At 44.8% G+C, this 18,558-nt stretch overlaps 1 protein-coding gene across 1 annotated transcript in view; it reads right to left on the bottom strand.

Moving 5' to 3' along the window:
* Positions 1–8,192: 8,192 nt before the first annotated feature.
* The window catches only part of MAP2K6 (mitogen-activated protein kinase kinase 6), a 66,521-nt gene continuing 56,155 nt past the window's right edge, over positions 8,193–18,558 (bottom strand). Inside the window, exons 10-12 of the mRNA XM_033138918.1 lie at positions 16,008–16,144; positions 12,009–12,054; positions 8,193–8,584 (exon numbers count right to left, since the gene is read on the bottom strand). Coding sequence (XP_032994809.1) covers positions 8,507–8,584; positions 12,009–12,054; positions 16,008–16,144 — 261 coding nt within the window. The 3' untranslated portion in view covers positions 8,193–8,506. The remainder of the gene's footprint in view (positions 8,585–12,008; positions 12,055–16,007; positions 16,145–18,558) is intronic.

Below are 18,558 nucleotides of genomic sequence, written 5' to 3'. Positions count from 1 at the left end.
CACCCCCATCGTTCTGCCCAGCCACTGAGGTCCAGTGCCGAGGGCCTTCTGGCGGTTCCCTCACTACGAGAAGCCAAGTTACAGGGAACCAGGCAGACGGCCTTCTCAGTAGTGGCACCCACCCTGTGGAACACCCTCCCACCAGATGTCAAAGAAAAAACCAACTACCAGACTTTTAGGAGACATCTGAAAGCAGCCCTGTTTAGGGAAGCTTTTAATGTTTAATAGATTATTATATTTTAACATTCTGTTGGAAGCCACCCAGAGTTACTATTATACTTCTGTTGATTACAGTGCAAAAATTTCCAGGTTATCAGGGTTGCAAATGGATTCTCCCCCCCCCTGAAAACAATTAACACAGAAATGAGTGCTAAACTTCCACTAGATTTCCAGGACTGTCTTTCCCACAATGTAAAAAGATCATGTAAAACATGAAAATTATCAGTTAAGGAAACGTCAGGAAAACAGAATAAAAGTGCTGTCTGAATGTAGCCTAAGAGAGCTCAGCAGAGGATATTCCAAGCCTGGGTTTTGACTGATTGCTCTCGTTTGTTGGGAGTTACGTATATTATCTAATAGGTTTCATGGAATTATTTTGATATATTGCAACATATCCTTCAGGAATGGTGGTAACAAGAAAAAGAGTTTAGCTCAGAATGCTGTGATTCAAAGCAAGCTTTCAAATCACTTCAGCCCTGGAGGAAAGAAGCATGCATAGTGGGACAGCCCCACCCATCTTGAAACCCTTGCAAGGAATGAAGGGAACTAATATAGAGCAGAGCATTTTGGTATCACTGGATCAACAAGCAGTTTTAATTGATGACTACACCCATGATTTGGGCAATTTATCCCCAACTTACCCAAGTGCAATTTTTAACTTTTGAAGGCAATAGGAAGCCTGATTGCATATTTAGATCTTCTTGCCCAAATTTAGATCTTCTGCTGCACTGTGTTTATTACAAGGGTGATGAACTGAAAATAAATTATTGGACAAATTGGCAGCCTTAAAATTAGCACTTTCCCAATTTGACCTCGGGATATCATAGAATCATAGAATCATAGAGTTGGAAGAGACCACAAGGGCCATCCAGTCCAACCCCCTGCCAAGCAGGAAACACCATCATACATTAGAATTAACAAGATTGTGCAAAGGACTTCAGGTGAGATAATTTTTACCCGGTGGGTCCCCCCACTGTTGAACAGTGGATATCACAAGAGAGATGTAGCAGCAAAAAATCAAAAGCTGCAGGGGCTGGATCTCACATCCTTTGACTGCAAGGGAGGACTTTCTTAAAAGTTCAGAGGCTTCATCCCCTTGTTCTGATGAAACAATTTCCCCTGACTTACCTGTGAAGACTAGTAGGGCAAAAGCAATTAACAAATGCCTAAATAACCATGGGAGTAAGCACCAGAAGCGGAAAAGCAAAAAGATCACAAAATATAAGAGAAGCATTAGTTCAAAGGGGCAGAGTAATAAGATTATTTTTTTTTTACAATCTTTTTAAGTTGCTGGATAAAGATGATAAGGCTGTCAAGGTTAAGCCAACAGCAAGGGAGGTAGCATTAAGACAGAATAAAAACTCCCTCTATTTCCAGGAATACCTTAATGCACAGGATGCAATAAAAGACCTTATCTCACAGTGGGTTCCATTAGCATCACACCTGGCCAGGCTCACAGTCTTTTAAAGAACGAACAGACTGACAACGAACTATCTTTCTCTTTCATCCTAAGGAAACGCCAAGTAGTCCTATATAATTATCCTAAACGTAAAGGATGACTAAGCCAATTTGAGGGCAAGATACATTTGGCACATCCTTTGAAGCATTCTAAGGTGGCTTCTATTGCTGTGAGAATTTGTTTTATGAATGACTCGATGCTAGAGCAACTATAATTTGCGCTCATTGTAAGTACTGTCTAGCATGCAATATTAGGAGTACTAGAACTCCTTTAAACAAAAGTGGCATTGGGATCAAATTGCACCCTCTATTTGGCGCCATATACCAGCATCTGACACAGGAAGCAGCCGTGCCCAATAACAATCAATGATTTGTGGCAAATGGACAAGAATATGAAAGGGTCGAATTTAATGTTTTACCCAATGAGGTGCTTTCCCCCAATTCATATCACCACAAACCAAGGAGTCTGGCCATGAGATAGGGAAGCATTCTTTTGAGCCTTGGCACTCTTGTTGGGCAAGGATCACCCCAGCTCAGTAACCTCACAAGCCTATGCTCAGTGCTATCTTTCTAGAGAAACTAGGCATTCAGTTCTTCATCTGGTTCTTTTCTGTATGCCCCATGCAAGGGAATGGTGGACACATGAGAAAGGGCCTTTTCGGTGATGGCACCCCCATCTATGGAATGTGCCTCTAAGGGAGATGTGCCTGACACCATTTCTGTTTTAAGTGCCAGGCTAAGACATTCCCGTTTACGCCGACTTTCAGTGAGTTAGTGTTGCCTCCTATGGTGGTGTTCATCTTTCAGCAGGGATGCAGGTGGTGCTGTGTCAGGACTGGGCAGAGGAGGATTGGTGGAGCCCGCCTCCCCAGGCTGACCCTTCCAGAGAAGATGGAAACAGTTCAGATTTACAACAGGGGTTTGAGCAGGGGTGGAGGAAGGGTAGTGCGGTGGGTGCGGGCCGCCCCGGGTGTCACCACTGAAGAGTGGGACAAAATGTCGGGCAGGACTCACCGCGGGGCCTGCAGCGCACCCGAGCCCCATGTCTTTCCTAGGAGAGACGCGGTGGCTTGGGCACACGCAGGTTCCATGCTGCCCAAACGGTCCGCCTGCTGCCTCCCCCCCCCCAGCTGTAGGGTGGCTGAGTGGGAGGAGGCAGGCAGATTATGGAGGCCTCGCAGTGCGCCCCACCCCTGGGTGCACCATCCCAGGTGCCCGAGCAACTGGGTTTGAGGGAGGTTACAGCTCAGAGGCAGATATGGGGGAAAACCTGGGAAATAATGGGAGAGGAGGAAGACACACTAGGGGAGAGGCAGCTGAGGGACTCAGTGTCTTTAAAAAGCATTCCAGACCCCCCCCCTCCCAGAACATGCTGGGCATTAAAAGTAGGAGAGCAGAGTGCTCAAAGGCGAAAGGCCCTTTCCAGCACCCATAGTGATGACTCATGAGGAAGGAGGAGAGACGGAGGGGGTGAGGATTCACTGGGAGCAACACCATTACTCCATGAGGCTGCACTTCTAAGCCTCTCTCTGTGAATATTGAATAAAAGGCATTGCTAAGAACTTTTCTTGTTTTATCCTGGCAGCCTACCATGGGGGGGGGGCTGGATCCTCTGGCGCCTGACACGCCGTGGTCTGAACCAACGAGCCTCTTGGGCTTCATGCCATCATAAGGTCGGCAGTTCAAATCTGAGTGATGGGGTGAGCTCCCGCTGCTCTGCCCCAGCTCCTGCCAACCTAGCAGTTCAAAAGCATACAAGCACGTGTAGATAAATAGGTACTGCTTCAGTGGGAAGGTAAACGCCGTTTCCGTGCGCTCTGGCTTCCGTCACTGTGTCCCGTTGCACCAGAAGCGGTTTAGTCATGCTGGCCACATGACCCGGAAAAGCCGTCTGCGGACAAACGCTTTCAGGTTCCCTTGGCCTGAAAGCGAGATGAGTGCCGCAACCCCATTGTCGCCTTTGACTGGACTTAACCGTCCAGGGGTCCTTTACCTTTTACCATATTTCATTGGAGTGTATAGGACTTGGTTGTTATTCATCTATTGTCGGATGAGTGCTTTATATTTCCTGCCTTGTTAGCATTCCAAAATTTTCCTCTGGTTTTTATTTCTTCTATACGCTGTATTTTATTTTTGTCAAATCGTTTGTGATGCTTGTTACTGTAAAAAGAGACTTGTAAATGAAATTAATATTAGTGATAATAATAGCAGCAGCAGCAGCAGCTATGTGAGGGGCAAACTATAGTTCCCAGGATTCTCCAGGTAAAGCAAAGTGCTTTAAATGTATGGTGAGAAAGTGATCTTACTTCATTGATAACTTTCCCCTCCATTTCCGATGAAAAGCAACGGCAACGAGATGTGTTTGACCCAGAACCTCAGTGGCAATATTCAGAGAAAAGGAGCCCTAAAATAATTAAGAGGCTGAAAGGAAGGGTTATGATTTGTTTTTGTTTGTTTTAATGGAGGAAAGAGTTATGCTATATCATGGTCTACATCTGAAAATAGGAAATCAGCAAGTAGGGTGGCATGAGGAAACAGAAGATTGCAACGAATATCCCTTGGTTCAGCAAGCAAGAGGGAAAATCAGGGCGGCTGAACAAGCCTCAGAGCTACCCCTTTTCCTTCACAGTTCCAAAGAGTAATCATTAAGGGACAATGTTACTGGTTTACAAACTTCTAGGATATTCAACCCAGTGGGGGCAGCCGGGAATAATGTGAATGCCCGGTGCACTTAAAATGCAGTACTTGTAAGTTCGGTTCCATGCATGGCCAAATATGCTGGTGTCGATATCAGGATCTCGTTCCATGCATGGCTTCCAACTGCTCCTCCTTGTTCAGATTTTGCCAGTACTTGAACAATGGCATGCTCATCTCTTTTTCTCATCGGCAGCAAAAAGAAATCCCGAGCAGGAGAAAGCAGACGCCAAGAAATCACAGGACATCTACATTGCTCAAAAAGCTATTCTAAAGCACCTAAGTAAATTTAGGTCCTTTAAAAGTGGGTTAGGCACTTTGAAATTAAAGGTACACTGGAACTACAATGACTTGACGCTCCACAAAACCTACTAGAATGGCTGAATCGCACAAAATTAACCCCAGTTGTGTCCGCACACTGAGCACACCTAGAAGCAATCCCACACCCATAATAGCCTGCAGTGATAACTCCTTAATTTCTTTCAACTACCGTACTTCCATTTTGTTGATCAAGGGAGATAGTGGAAGCTGAGACCAACCAGGATGAGCCTCTGGAAAACTGAAAGTCATCACTTTGCCTTTGAATCCATCCAGATAAGTGGTTGCACAAGCTATTGCTTCTTTATAACAACATTGCCATCTGCAAAGGAGATTATTTCAAGTTCAGAATTCTCCGCAATGACCCAAAAGTGACTTTGGGCTACGGTGCACATGGGAAAATTTCCTATGTGGATCTCGTTTCTGTGCACAAAACTGTCTTATGTATCCAAATATGCACAAACACCTCTGTTTACACATGATGGGCAGCCGGCATCAGTTGGGCTTCCTACTGCAGGAGACGTCATAAAGGCATCTAGCACATGTGATGGCACATAAGGAAGGTACCTGAAATTTTCTCAATATAACAGTATCGGTTGTTGTATGTGAAACTAAGACAGTGAACAAAGGAAGAATGAAACCCCTGGCAGCCTCTGATCACGAAAACAAGACTTGCTGGTTTCCCGCACACGTCTGGGTTACCTTTTGGCAGTGTAAGCAAACGTCATGTATCTTGTACAAATATGATTGTGGCCCCTACTTAATGTTTGCTAATTCCAATTAAAAAACTATAGAACTATGTACACAGAACAAGGCTATGGAGTAATCTCATACACCCCACCCACTCCAAAACCCTAAGGCATCGTCTTTTATGCAAATGGATGCCTGTCCCAATTGTACCGGACAATCTCCAAAAATGCAGTTCCTACAACTTTCCCAGGCAGCACATCCTATTGAGGAACAATATGCATGAGTCAACAAGGCTTCTTCAAATGTGTAAATTTGAATCTGCTTTCCTGTAATTTAAACCCATTGCTTCTGGTTCTGTCATCGGTGGACTATGTGATCACCTATTTCTTCTCCCCTTCTTCTTTAGGAAATGAATAACTTTGACTGCACCTTAACCACTTTGAGATATCCCTTGAAACAATCTTCACTAACATGGTATGTGAACTTTCAAATAACAAGAACACACAAGGTTTGCAGTTTTGATTGGAAGGGGGAAATAACCTGGGTGTGCTTTATTCTAAGACTCGATAGAGGTCTATGTACCTGCCAAAGGACAAATTATACAGAGACAAGAGTTGACAAAAAACTCAAAAGCACCTAAGTGATTAAGGAACTTAGACTCCACATTTTAATTCCTAAAATAAAGCCCGAGGCATGTAGTGTTGATTCACAGTGCAATAATCCTTTCTAAACTGACTTGCTGTAGACAGCACTGGCTTTCTACTATAGGAAACCAATGGGGATATTAATATCGGCTATTAACACTGATCCTATCTCGTAAATCCAGCCTGTCTGTTACCACAGCACTCAAATAAAGGTGTTCTGAGGTCAAGAGGATGTGGTGTCCAAACGAGTCTTCTATTCCAAGAGGAAAGCAGCAAAAACAATCTCTACAGCAAGCATCAGATCCATATGTAGGAAAACCAAAAAGCTGGTTTTAAATGTCATGTTTTTCAAAGTGAGAATTGATGCTGGAACCAGTTCTAAAAACTGGCTGGCTGAGCTGCAGCTGCAGCTGCAGACAATCAATCAAAGCAGCTCAGAATCAATGGGGAGGGGTGGGAATTGGAAGCGGGGGGGGGGGGGGCGAAAGCATGCACATAAAATGGAAAACTAGGAGCAGGTTACAAGCCTTTCTAGGCCTTTAAGATTACAAAGAAATGCGAGCCCACTTTTAGTGTTTTGTCTGCATTCAAATGTCTCCTGAATGGTTTCCAATCGGCGTACGCACAAAAGACCGGTTGCGTTGTAAAATGTGGACTGCAGGAGAACAGGACGGCAAGTTCTGTGAACAAAATCGGCACGGCAAACACTGACGCTTTGGGTCTTCACCTGGTATGGCTATTTGTCTGAATTCTGAGATGCTCCACACTGATGCCCCCGTGTTTGAACCCAGGGGCAGAAGTAGCGTGTCCCAAGTGAAAGGACAAAGCACAAGCAAAAACGTTAACTTTCTCCCTCAACACCAAACCGGCAGTACAGCATTCCTCACCCATTGTGTAACACTGCCATGGTTCAGTTCAGGAAATGGAAATACTTCAGGAGCAAAAGAGTTCTCACTATAGAATATACTGAATGGAGATTAGGTGGCCATGCAAACCGCCATAAAAACAAAGCTGTGACTAAGGGCAGGTCAAGGTGGAAGAAGGCCTTGGGCAATTCCAGAAACAGTTATTACCACCAGACCTTAAGTCACTTAAGTCAGTACTGTTTGGCCAAAAGAGTGGTTGTTTTTTTTTTGAAAACAACAACAACAACAACAATAATGGTCACAGCAACAAATTAAGATGAGGGCTGCAACACTTATTCTCCAACTCCTATTCACTTGCTTTTGCTATGCTTTTCAGACAGAAACACTGTTTGAGCCTGCGCCAGACTTGTAGGGGTGGGTCCTGCTCAGGTAAGCATCCAAAAAAAGTGAAAGGTTGTGAGGGGGTTGGTGGGAGATGAGCAACGAAGTGACAATTTGTGTATGGCGTGTGAGTGTTCGAGACAAAAATAAAAAAGGAATACCCCTGCCAGTATAAAAACTAGCAGTGCAAAACTGACTGGCCCCTGCCACTGGCTTTTGCATCCTCGTCGAGAGCCGCAGCCCTCCAAGTTCCATTTTTTCCTTCAGCGCATCACCTTCTCTTCAGTCAAATGCACTGGCCCATGACTTACAGCCAACAGAGAGGGCACTGGCTGTAGGTCATAAGGTGATTGATTCACCACTGCTTAGCCAACAATCAATGTGTGTGAGATATCATTGGAGGCATAACCAAAGCAATGGAGTAAAAAGTCACCACAGCAATGTTTTCGCATCCTCTTGATGTTTGTGCAAGAACAATGCCATCTCTGGGCATCTCCTAAAGAAGGATGCAAGCCTTCTCAGGCACCAGTGGGCTGCCTAACATATAAGCCAAACTCTTCATTGAAATTAAATTAGTCTTCCACCCTATACATATATATATTTATCTATATGGCCCATGCTTTCTCCTCCTCCGTTTCCCAGCAAAGCCCTATAAATACTAATCTTTGTAGCTTTAGCTGTTGCAGCTGTCATCACCCCCCCCCCCACCTTCCAACTCTCACATAAGAGCAACAACAACAAAAAGGTCTATTAAAATCAAGCACTTAACATAAATATTAAAACAATGGTAGGGACAAAATATAACTCTACATATAGAACTTCATAACTACCGTAGCACCTATTACCATAAACGAAAGCAAATCTGGTCTGACAGGGTGAGAAGAGGGGGGAACTGAAGTAACGCTAACAGAACTTGCGACTGTTGTCATTTCAATCACTCTTTTAAATTTTTTGTTTGTTTACAGTTGACAACCTTATTAAAATTCATTTCACTAACCAGTTCATTCTAAGTCACAATGGTTACCAAGGAACCCTTAAAAAAAACCTTCAAGAGGATGATGATAGGACTTTAGCAATAATAATAATAATATTAATAATAATAATTATAAAAAAACAAAAAATTGGCCAGTGGCAGGTTCTCCTACTGGTTCTCCGATGAGGGCTGCCCTGCCACGTGCCCCTCCTCCTAAAGCCCACCAGTCCACAGAAGGGTAAAATCATGTACAAGTCCATTTCTCAGTTCCCCAGGATGAGTTTGACAAAAGAAGCCACGTCTGTCTCTTTGGATTCGTGCAGGGTGAAGAAACTGTGTTGCTGAAAGAGAGAGCGAGAGAGAACCGGTGAGGAGAGGGGAAAGAGAGGGGAAACATGTCAAAATCTTCCATTACACCTCTTCGGGAATCCTAGATTCGCCCCCCCCCCCCCACACACACACCACCTATAAAAAGGAGCACAGTAATTCGCAAGCAGGCTGACGACAACAGCGGGCCTCGACTTGAGGCACATTTTCTGTGGGACACATTCGGATGCAGCACCGAGCCATCAGCCATGGTTAACCAGGTAAGTCTGTGCATGAGCCCCACTTTCTCTAATGGAGAAACAAGCCATGAAATTGGTTGGCTTAGCGTTACATCCCAACCACTGTCCCCGGTTAGTTTTGCTGCAAGCAAACCACAATAGGAAGCCAAGGTTCCCAATTGTGGCTTCTTGGGGAGGGCTGTTTTGGGTGTAATGCTAAGCCAGCCACCCTTTGGTTTGTTTTTCTGCTGGCCACAGGAAATAGCAGAGCGGGGATCTCAAGCGCAGCTCATGCACAGACTGATTTGCCCACCCATGGTGTTGAGGTGTGTTTATGCAGGAATAGTCTTGTGCCGCACTGTACATGTTGGAGCAATGTGTAAGCCAGCCCTGTAGGAATGGGACAGTGTTCCCATGCTCAGACGAGGTGTTCCAATGAACCCAGGCAATGCAGAGCAGTGGGTATAGCTAACATGGTACCCCAGCATCTGAGCAGAGCATCATCTGCAAACGGCATTGAGGGGGTGAGGGAGGGAGGAGGAGTAGCACTCATTCTCTCTAGCTGGAGATGGGGCCTGGGAAAAGGTGGTCAAATATATAGGATCCTGCCACTAATATTAAGAACTTCATGGTAACCAGCCAGATGAAAATCTGAACATCAATGACCAGTTTTCAAACTTTCACCCTTCTGCAATTTCCTGGCTCATGGAACTGGCTTATGTTGCAAAGGATTCTGGGGTGAAGAATTTGTCCTTGGTTACAGGCTGGACACTTGGGCCTGTCGCCCAGCCTAACGAACACCCTTTTGGCCAATCTGTCTTTGAAGGAAGCTTAGTCTGCCAATTAATGTTATTCTCCCAGGCGAAACCTCCAATCAGCTTCCAAGGAACCCCAGGGTTCCCCAGGACGCGTTTTGGAAACCACGGCGGTAATATAAAGCAAAGCGTAAGTAAGTAAGAAAATTAGCTCTCTAGCCATGCCCGAGTCATCCTCTCATTTTCCATTTGAAACCTCAACGACGCAGGAAAGCAAAAAAAAAAAAAAACCCAGCCTCAGCCTTAAAAGACAAGCGCCCATTCCAGGACCGCAATGTCTACTGCCATGGGAAAGTGAAAAGGGCTGGGGGGGGGGAGAGCCCAAACCACAGGACCTTACAACAATAATGTCAGCCATAAAATACCACAATGCTGAGATAGATTTCAGAGGTGATCCAATATCCTAATTCAATAGAAATGTGCAGGGGCTGCCAACCAGAGCTTGGCTGAAGCACATACCTTTCCTCACTTCCACCCGGGCGAACCCAGTGTGTGCTAAAAAAGCCACGTGGTAAAAACACCGCTGTATGATTTGGAAGCGGGTGGAGGGATAAATTATATAAATGCACGTATGGTACATTTTTAAACAAGAGCCAATAAATTGAGGCCTTTCTCCACCTAAAAAGCTGTTAATGAAAGGTACATAGGATGACAGAATGCTGGAGCTGGAAGGGACCACTAGCGTATTCCAGTCCAACCCCTTGCAATACAGGAATCTTTTCCCCGACGTGGGGCTTGAACCCACGACTCTACATGATAATTGCATTATAGAGCCCTTTTGCAGAAATGCCATAGGAATTACTTTATACACCAAAGAAAATCTCGTGCTGCGAAATGGAAAACGTCGGCTAATAATATACTGACAATATTTTTTATAATAAGAAGAAGAGTTTGGATTTGATACCCCGCTTTTCACTACCCGAAGGAGTCTCAAAGCGGCTAACATTCTCCTTTTCCCTTCCTCCCCCACAACAAACACTCTGTGAGGTGAGTGGGGCTGAGAGACTTCAAAGAAGTGTGAGTAGCCCAAGGTCACCCAGCAGCTGCATGTGGAGGAGAGGAGATGCGAACCTGGTTCTCCAGATTACGAGTCTACCGCTCTTAACCACTACACCACACTGGCTATAACACTATACTGCTTCAAAATTAATAAACAGAAGAGATATAATATGTGCACGGAGTCACAAACTAGTAAGAATCAAATAAATGTTCCATGAACAGGAATGGTGGGAGTGGTAAGTCACTGTCAAAGATCACTGAAATGGAGGCAGAATGCCTTTCCGCAGTCAATGTCCTACAAACGTGAGATGATGGGTGCTCCAAACGTCGCAACTGGGTGCTCTGAGCACAACAGCAAGAACAGTACAGTTCTTCCAGGATAATGAACTGTTTCAATGATAAATCTTCACCAGCAAATTAATAGTCCCCAAAGGTACATCAAATGGCCATGGATCAGCTATCACTGAAAAGTGTAGTAAGCTGATGCCATGTTGCTTGTTGTTGTTGCTTGTTGTTGTTCATAGGAATTACTTATACAAATTCCTTTTACAAGAAAAGAAGAGGGTAATGGTTCAGAAACTTAACACTTGGATACCAGAACCACCATTTAGTAAGAGTCAAAACGAGGTGGCAGACTTGGGAGCATCTCAGAGTTTCATCAGCATTAAGAAGGAAATATGTACTGCTATATTATACACATATAAACGGATGGGAGGGTTGAAATCGTTGCCAGAAGTGAGCAGGACATGGTGGTGGTTGCCGCAAAAGTTTTGGGAATTCGTGCAGTCTTTACTACAGTTGATATAGTGATTCATGGGTGCAGGTCATGGAAGAGAAAGGGAACTGCAACTTCTCTACCGTAAAAATGGATCCCATGCAGTAACAGCAGCTTGTATATTTGTATAAAAGCCCCTTCAGAAAGAAAAAAACTACGGTCATCTCCCTCCAAACCGCACAGCCTTTTTTAGCAACATCCGGGCGGAAACTGCTGAAATGTCCGGGAAAAGCTCAACAACTTTTGTGTCTGGATTTTCACTTTTTGAAATATGGCAACCCTAATTGGTTCTTGAGTTTCCATCTGGCAGAAACAGTAGTGCTGATTAAGGATCCTTAATGAATTTGATCTCTGTGGATTCCAGTACAAATTTACCCATTCTGCATCTCCCTGAGTAAGTCCGGGACTTAAAGCACTTGCTGGATTTCACACTTCCTAAGGTAAGCATATTGGCTCAAAACATGATTCGGATAACGTAAAAGAATGCTAACATTTGTGGGTTTCCATCCGCCCAGAGGAAAAAACCAAACCAACTCTCAGGGTGAGCATCTGCAACGACAAGCTCTCAGAACCAAAAAACGTGTGTTTTCTGCCTGTACTGCACCTGGATCTGTTGCGATTACAAACTCACCATTAGTTCAGGGTATGTTGGCCTCTCTTTGGAATTCTTCTTCAAACTTTAAGGGGGGGAGAGAGAGAGGGAGAGAGAGAGAGAGAAGGGAAAATTATAGGTGTGTTTCAACCAATAGAAGCAAACAGCCAACTAGCCCATGAAAACACAAGGAATTATCTGTGTCCCTGTAAAGGAGGATGATGGGACTTGCTTTGCACCAACTGATGTCCACCCACACAGATAGATGCCTATGCATGTCCCAGCTCCCAGAGATGCCTATGATGTCAGGATATTATTACAAGTCGAGCTGCAAAAGCTGCAGCAGCGAGGCCAGCATGACTGTGTCTGTTTTTATCCTGTGGGAAAGCCACCAGTTCTACCAGGTTTCTCACACACGTGATGTTTTTGTACTTTACTATTGTACTTTACTTTCGTTTCTGGCTCAGAGATGCTGGACATACTCTGCATTTTATCTGCAATAAAGTAGTTTTTAGCCTTAATGGCTTGTGTGTGTTGTTCTTCACTCTGGGGAACAATCGCATATTATCAATGTGCCCCTGGACTCGAGTAGCCAGGAGGGCACGCAGGCTTCGTCCCTACCTGGGGGTCAGTCTCACAACTTGCCCCCGCGAGAGCTATGCACACAGAATTCCGTCCTGTCCCCCTGTGGCATTAATTCCCATGCTTAAACTTCCCTTAAAACTGCAGGCATTGGAGAAGGGCCCAGGGGCTGCTCTCTGGCAATCATGTGAGCAGCCTCTTCAGGCATATCATTTTTAGGGTGACTTAAGTGTGGTTGGGATCCCAAGGCAAACTTTTAATTCTGCACAGCTGGTGACAAGCTGTTTCAGTGCCTTCACCAAACTTCAATTCCCAGTATACTTTGCAGGGCACCGGGACAGCTGAACTGGCATAAAACCAGTAGATGAGCCTCCTCAGACATTCCCACCCCCCAAAGAGATGAGCACATATAATATTCATTTATCCACTGTACACAACACTGTGGGCTGTTCTACCTTCCCATCACCTTTGATCTGCCTCACCCATTGCCAGGACAGGCCAGCTCGTCATGCTTCATCCTTTCTGTAAATAGCTATTATTACTACAATGGGTGGCTGGGAAAGTTTGTCTGTGACTCGAACGGGTGAGATGGAAGGGTAAAAAAGATCCATTTATTCCGGTCTCCCTGCAGCAGAAAATAGCTTTGAAGACAGGATGTAATAGCAACTCACTTCCTGGCAGAGTATTTATGGGGAAGATGCTTGGAGTGACTTGAAAAAAAGATCTCCACACGTACACATGCTTTAGCAGAGAGGGGAAGGAGGTGTAAAGTGTCACACTGAGAGAAACAAAAGTGTGATCATCGGGCTATAGTAAACACACCCTCTTCTGGGATTTGCCAAGGGGGGGGGGTAGGGGGGAAGTGGAGGATGCTTACTGAAGGGATATTTCCTGCCCATCTCTCGCTGCATCATCTCAGAGCTCAGGTTTACGGAAACTCTTATGCTGTGTAATATAACAAAACTCAATGATTCTTTCGTGTGCGCATATACACACACACACATACGTCTTTGCTTATCAAAACTGACAGGAGAGAGTGTGTATGTCCAAAATTTTGTTTTTGTTTTTTTAAATAAACTAGCATCGAACCCTATCCAAGCTGGCCATGAGGAAATTTCGTATTCTTCTGCTAATTTATTCCTTTCCCATAAGCTTTTCATAACTTTACTATGAACCTAGGTTGCATTTTTGTAGAATTTAAATCTATTTCTCTCTCTCTCTCTCTCTCACACACACACACACACACACAGAGAGAGAGAGAGAGAGAGAGAGACACAGAGAGAGAGAGAGAGAGAGAGAGAGAGAGAGAGAGAGAGAATTTGGATGAGAGAGAGAGAGAGAGAGAGAGAGAGAGAGAGAGAGAGAGAGAGAGAATTTGGATGAAAGTAGCAATAAGAAGGCAGAAGGAAAGAAGATAGGGGTAAACTGAAGATGCAAGATGTAAACTGAAGCTGCTAGACGGGATGATACGATGAAGTAAAACAGCACCCATTTAAATGTCACAAAAGGAGCTCCAATCCTTTAGGCAGCCTGCAGGAACCAAAGATTCTATACTGCTCTATTTCAATGGTCCTTTCTCTTCTCCTCACACTCCCACCTACTTAGCAGGTTCATTTCCACATGCGATCTGCCTCGGCACAACGGCGTTTCACATCTTGCCCCAGGGAAGTGAAGGACCAGAACTCTGACTGAGTCACTTCCCACGTAAACCATTGGGAGGTCAACATGACATTTCCTGGAAGCTACAGGAAACAGTCCTTGAGGAAAGTTCACTCAGACACACGTGTCTTGGCTCAGGAAGAAGGCAGTGGAAGTAGAGACGGCTGACGTAAAGACCAGGCTCAAACATGCACCTTGCCCGATTCCCTTGAGAGCTTCTGCCCGTTTTCAAAACAATGGAGCAGATACTTCCAGAGCAAGTATCGTGATCATGCCATAGTAGCCAAAGGCAAGCATCTGCTGAGTAATTAAACTGGCTTAAAAAAAAAAAGCAAGTAGTGGACTAAAATAATTATCCCTGCCTCCTCTACAGCATTTTATGGATATTTGTGACAAATTCTCAAGGAGGGATGGGCTTCTTATACCTGCCAGCCAGACCCATCAACCTCAACCCTGCAAACATTTTAACTGATAAGCTGAATTCTGGAGACAAGGTGGGGTTTACCCCACAAGCATGGGTATATTTATAAAGTAAAAGGTGAGTGGCTCCTGCCCCAATGAGCTTACAATTTAAAATTTCACCCAGGGGGACAATAGCAAGTTCAGTTCAGCTACACCAGAGCTGGTCATTTGGGACAAGCAGTAGGGCCATTTGTTGCTGTCGTTGCAGCAGAATTTTAATACATTTTAAATCTAATTTAAGTTATTGTTTTGTTTTGTTTTCTCCTTTATTGTAGTGTGAATTCTGGCCCCAACCCAGTGTTTTTGACCCTTATAGCTGCAAACTGCCTTTTTACCTTTTTTACCAAAGGCAGCATGTAATTCTTTAAAAAAAAAAAAAACTAATAACGTAGTGCATTTGATTTATGTATTTATTGAAATAGTTTAATGGAGACGTTATTTTGTTATTGCAAACTATCCTGAAATAATTAATGAAGGGTGTTGCAGAACTAATACTTTTAAATCCTGTGTATGCATACGTGTGTGTGCATATATAACTACATACACACAGACAGACAGATCGATATACTCCAAAATAAAAGAAATCACAGTAAAACCAGTCAAATTCTACTGAAAGCTCAGTATTAAATCCAAGCAAATTCCTGGTGCACACACAAAGGTCTTCAATAGCATTTGGTGCAAACTAACAACAATAAACTAGGTCAGGGACAGAGGAACCTGTGGCCTTCCAATGTTGTTGGACTACAGTTCCTATCATCCACAAGAGTCTATTTCAGGGGTCAGCAAACTTTTTTCTGCAGGGGGCCAGTCCACTGTCCCTCAGACCTTGTGGGGGGCCGGGCTATATTTTGGAAAGAAAGAAAAAAGAACAAATCCCTATGCCTCACAAATAACCCAGAGATGCATTTTAAGTAAAAGCACACAATCTACTCATGTAACGGATTTAGAAGGCGATTGGGCTGGATCTGGCCCCCGGGTCTCAGTTTGCCTACCCATGGTCTATTTGGTATGGATTTAGTCGTGATTTAAGTGTATTTCTTGTGTTTCTAACTGGTTGGGTGTTTTTCAAAGTGTACGCCACCTTGAGATGCTTGTTTGGAAGGTGATTAAATGTATCCATAACATAACAGCGATAATGATCATAATAATTAATACCTTCCTGTTGGTTGTGCTGGCTGGGGCTGATGGCAGTTAGGAATCCAACAACACCTGGAAAGCCAAAGGCTCACCTCCCCCCCCCCTTGACTGCATGAGTTTGGGAGCAGGTTCTAAAGTTAGGTTGCGGTCCCATGGGGTTCCTGCCCCACCCCACCCCAAAAAATGACTCACGCTTACCACTGTGAGGTAAAATCAACAAACTCTGCTGAGAAGGTGTCTGGGAGCTGAGGCGATGGCTCTTCCACCACCTGTTTGAGCTGCTGGAATGGCGTCCCCCAGGACTCGTACGGAAACCTCAAAATAGCCAGTTCAATCTGGGCATGGAGAGAAGATGGAGAGATGTCAAGATCACTTTCTTAGGCTCATAGAATCATAGAATCATAGAGTTGGAAGAGACCACAAGGGCCATCCAGTCCAACCCCCTGCCAAGCAGGAAACACCATCAAAGCATTCCTGACAGAAGGCTGTCAAGCCTCTGCTTCAAGACCTCCAAAGAAGGAGACTCCACCACACTCCTTGGCAGCAAATTCCACTGTCGGACAGCTCTCACTGTCAGGAAGTTCTTCCTAATGTTTAGGTGGAATCTTCTTTCTTGTAGTTTGAATCCATTGCCTCGTGTCCGCTTCTCTGGAGCAGCAGAAAACAACCTTTCTCCCTCCTCTACATGACATCCTTTTATATATTTGAACACGGCTATCATATCACCCCTTTTATAGGGCTCTTTTTATAGTAGTACCTTATCTAAAAAGTACAGTCAGGAGACAAACAACACTGTTCTGTTTCCCTAACAACCGTAGCTTTTGCTGCCATCTGCAGGCAAGGCCCCGCAAAGGCACCGGACCTCCTCTTAACAGCTTCTGCTCCCTCTTTTCTTTTCCCCGCTCCCCCCTTAGAAACCCTGGGCTCATTTGGAGCCTCTGGAAGGCACAGCCTGTGTGAATCCCTGGAGACGGCATGTCTCTGGGAATATTTAAAAGTAGCAGCATGTGAGGCCAGTTCAGCTGGTTTTGCGCCACGTACCCACAACCTTCCCTGGAGAATGCAGAATGCCAGGGGAGGGGGTATGCTCTCTGTCCTCCCGGCCTCTCCCTCCCCATTCCCTACCCACCGGGACTGTTGCAACCAGAAGGGACTCGTCATTCCCAGGAGGAGGATTCCAGCTTGCCAAAAGAAGCTTTAGGTTTGCTCTGAATGCTCCGACTCCCTGAAGCAGTTGAGCAAGTATGGAGACAGATTACGGCTGCAGGGCACCAGGTTTCTTTCAGATAAACAACCTACGCATGCAACGCTGGTGCCTAGCTGCATTAGCATTTATCGGAAGCACTGTTTTAAAAGAGGGTGCGGAACGCTCATACGTGCTGAAATTCACCTGCCTACCCAAACCAGCCTGTTTTTTGGGTTTTTTTTATTTATTTAAGGAAGCCAGTCCCGAGTTTAAAAACCGATCAATCCCAAGGATGCTCATAGCTGCCGACTTGGTTGCTCTAGAAAACAAGCTGCCGCCTGCATACAAGCTGACGCTACATCCGGAAATCTAGGCGTCTTTTCTGTGCAGCCTGCTTTCCTTCTGACCTGTTTCGGCCTACGGTTCTTAGCACAATTCATCTGATGTCTCTTGAACGTTGTCAAGAGAAGTTCGGGTACCCATACAAAGTGAAAACACTCCTTTGTGTGTGTGTGTGGGGGGGGAAATTAGGGCCTCTGCAAACAAAACAAGAAGGCACAGCTTCAGTTCTGCAAGAGGTCAGCTGGAGAAGAAGGGGGGGAGCAAAATTGAAGATGGAAAGCAAAGCAAGAAAAGAAAGTAAAATCCACTGCATTTTTTTGCTTTAAACCCACCAATAAATACAGAAAGGGGAAAAAGTGAACTGCTCCAATGAAGCATTTCTTCATGCCAGTGGCTCTCAAAATGCATTTTGTGGGGGCAGTCTCAAAGCTTTCAAGAAGTATATCTGGGGCTCCTCAATGAGAAGGTTAGTAATGCTGGGCAAGTTTCCTCAAAAGTCTGCTTACTTGCAACTACGGATCATCCCTGGTGATCGGTGACAACTTGGGACACTGTGTTTGTGCCATGGCACACTCTCAGATCACATGTGGTGGAGAATAAGGCTCAATAGGCCTGTACCCCACCTGAAAGGAACGCATGCCCTAGAACAATCTCCTCCCCCCCTCCCCATCTCTCTTGCTCTCCGGGTATCTTGGACTACACTCCTAGACAACATCTCCCATCAGCCCCAGCCAGCACGGGCAATTGTCAGGGATGATGGGATTTGTAGTCCAAAACACGTGGTGGGTTGGTGAAGGATGCTCATATTCCCCACAGTTTTTTATGTGTTCCCCAGTAGACTGTGGCTAAAAAAGAAAAAGGCAGAAAACCACTGCTATATGCCTTATCTGTAATAGTGATCTCTGTGTCACACACACACACACACCTGCCAGACAAATATATGGCGATATATGGCATACAATGGAATACTAAAATGCACGCATTTAGACTAAGAGTTGTGGGTCTTGTTTTTGAAAAAAGGTTGAAGACTACTGTTCTGGACTTCCTATAAACTCCAACCGCCAGTATTAGTCCAGTATTAACACAACCCTCACAGAGTTACTCACAGCTCTTTCCAGCCTCAATAAAATAACAGAATCATAGAACTGTAGATAGAGCTGGGAGAGACCCCAAGGTAGGTTGCCTAGTCCAACCTCATGCAATGCAGGAATTTCAGCTAAA

The sequence above is a fragment of the Lacerta agilis genome, chromosome 2 (assembly GCF_009819535.1).
Source record: "Lacerta agilis isolate rLacAgi1 chromosome 2, rLacAgi1.pri, whole genome shotgun sequence".
NCBI classification, from domain to species: Eukaryota; Metazoa; Chordata; class Lepidosauria; order Squamata; family Lacertidae; genus Lacerta; species Lacerta agilis.
Note: the sequence above shows the minus strand (reverse complement) of the source record. Positions and strands in the feature narration are given on the sequence as shown.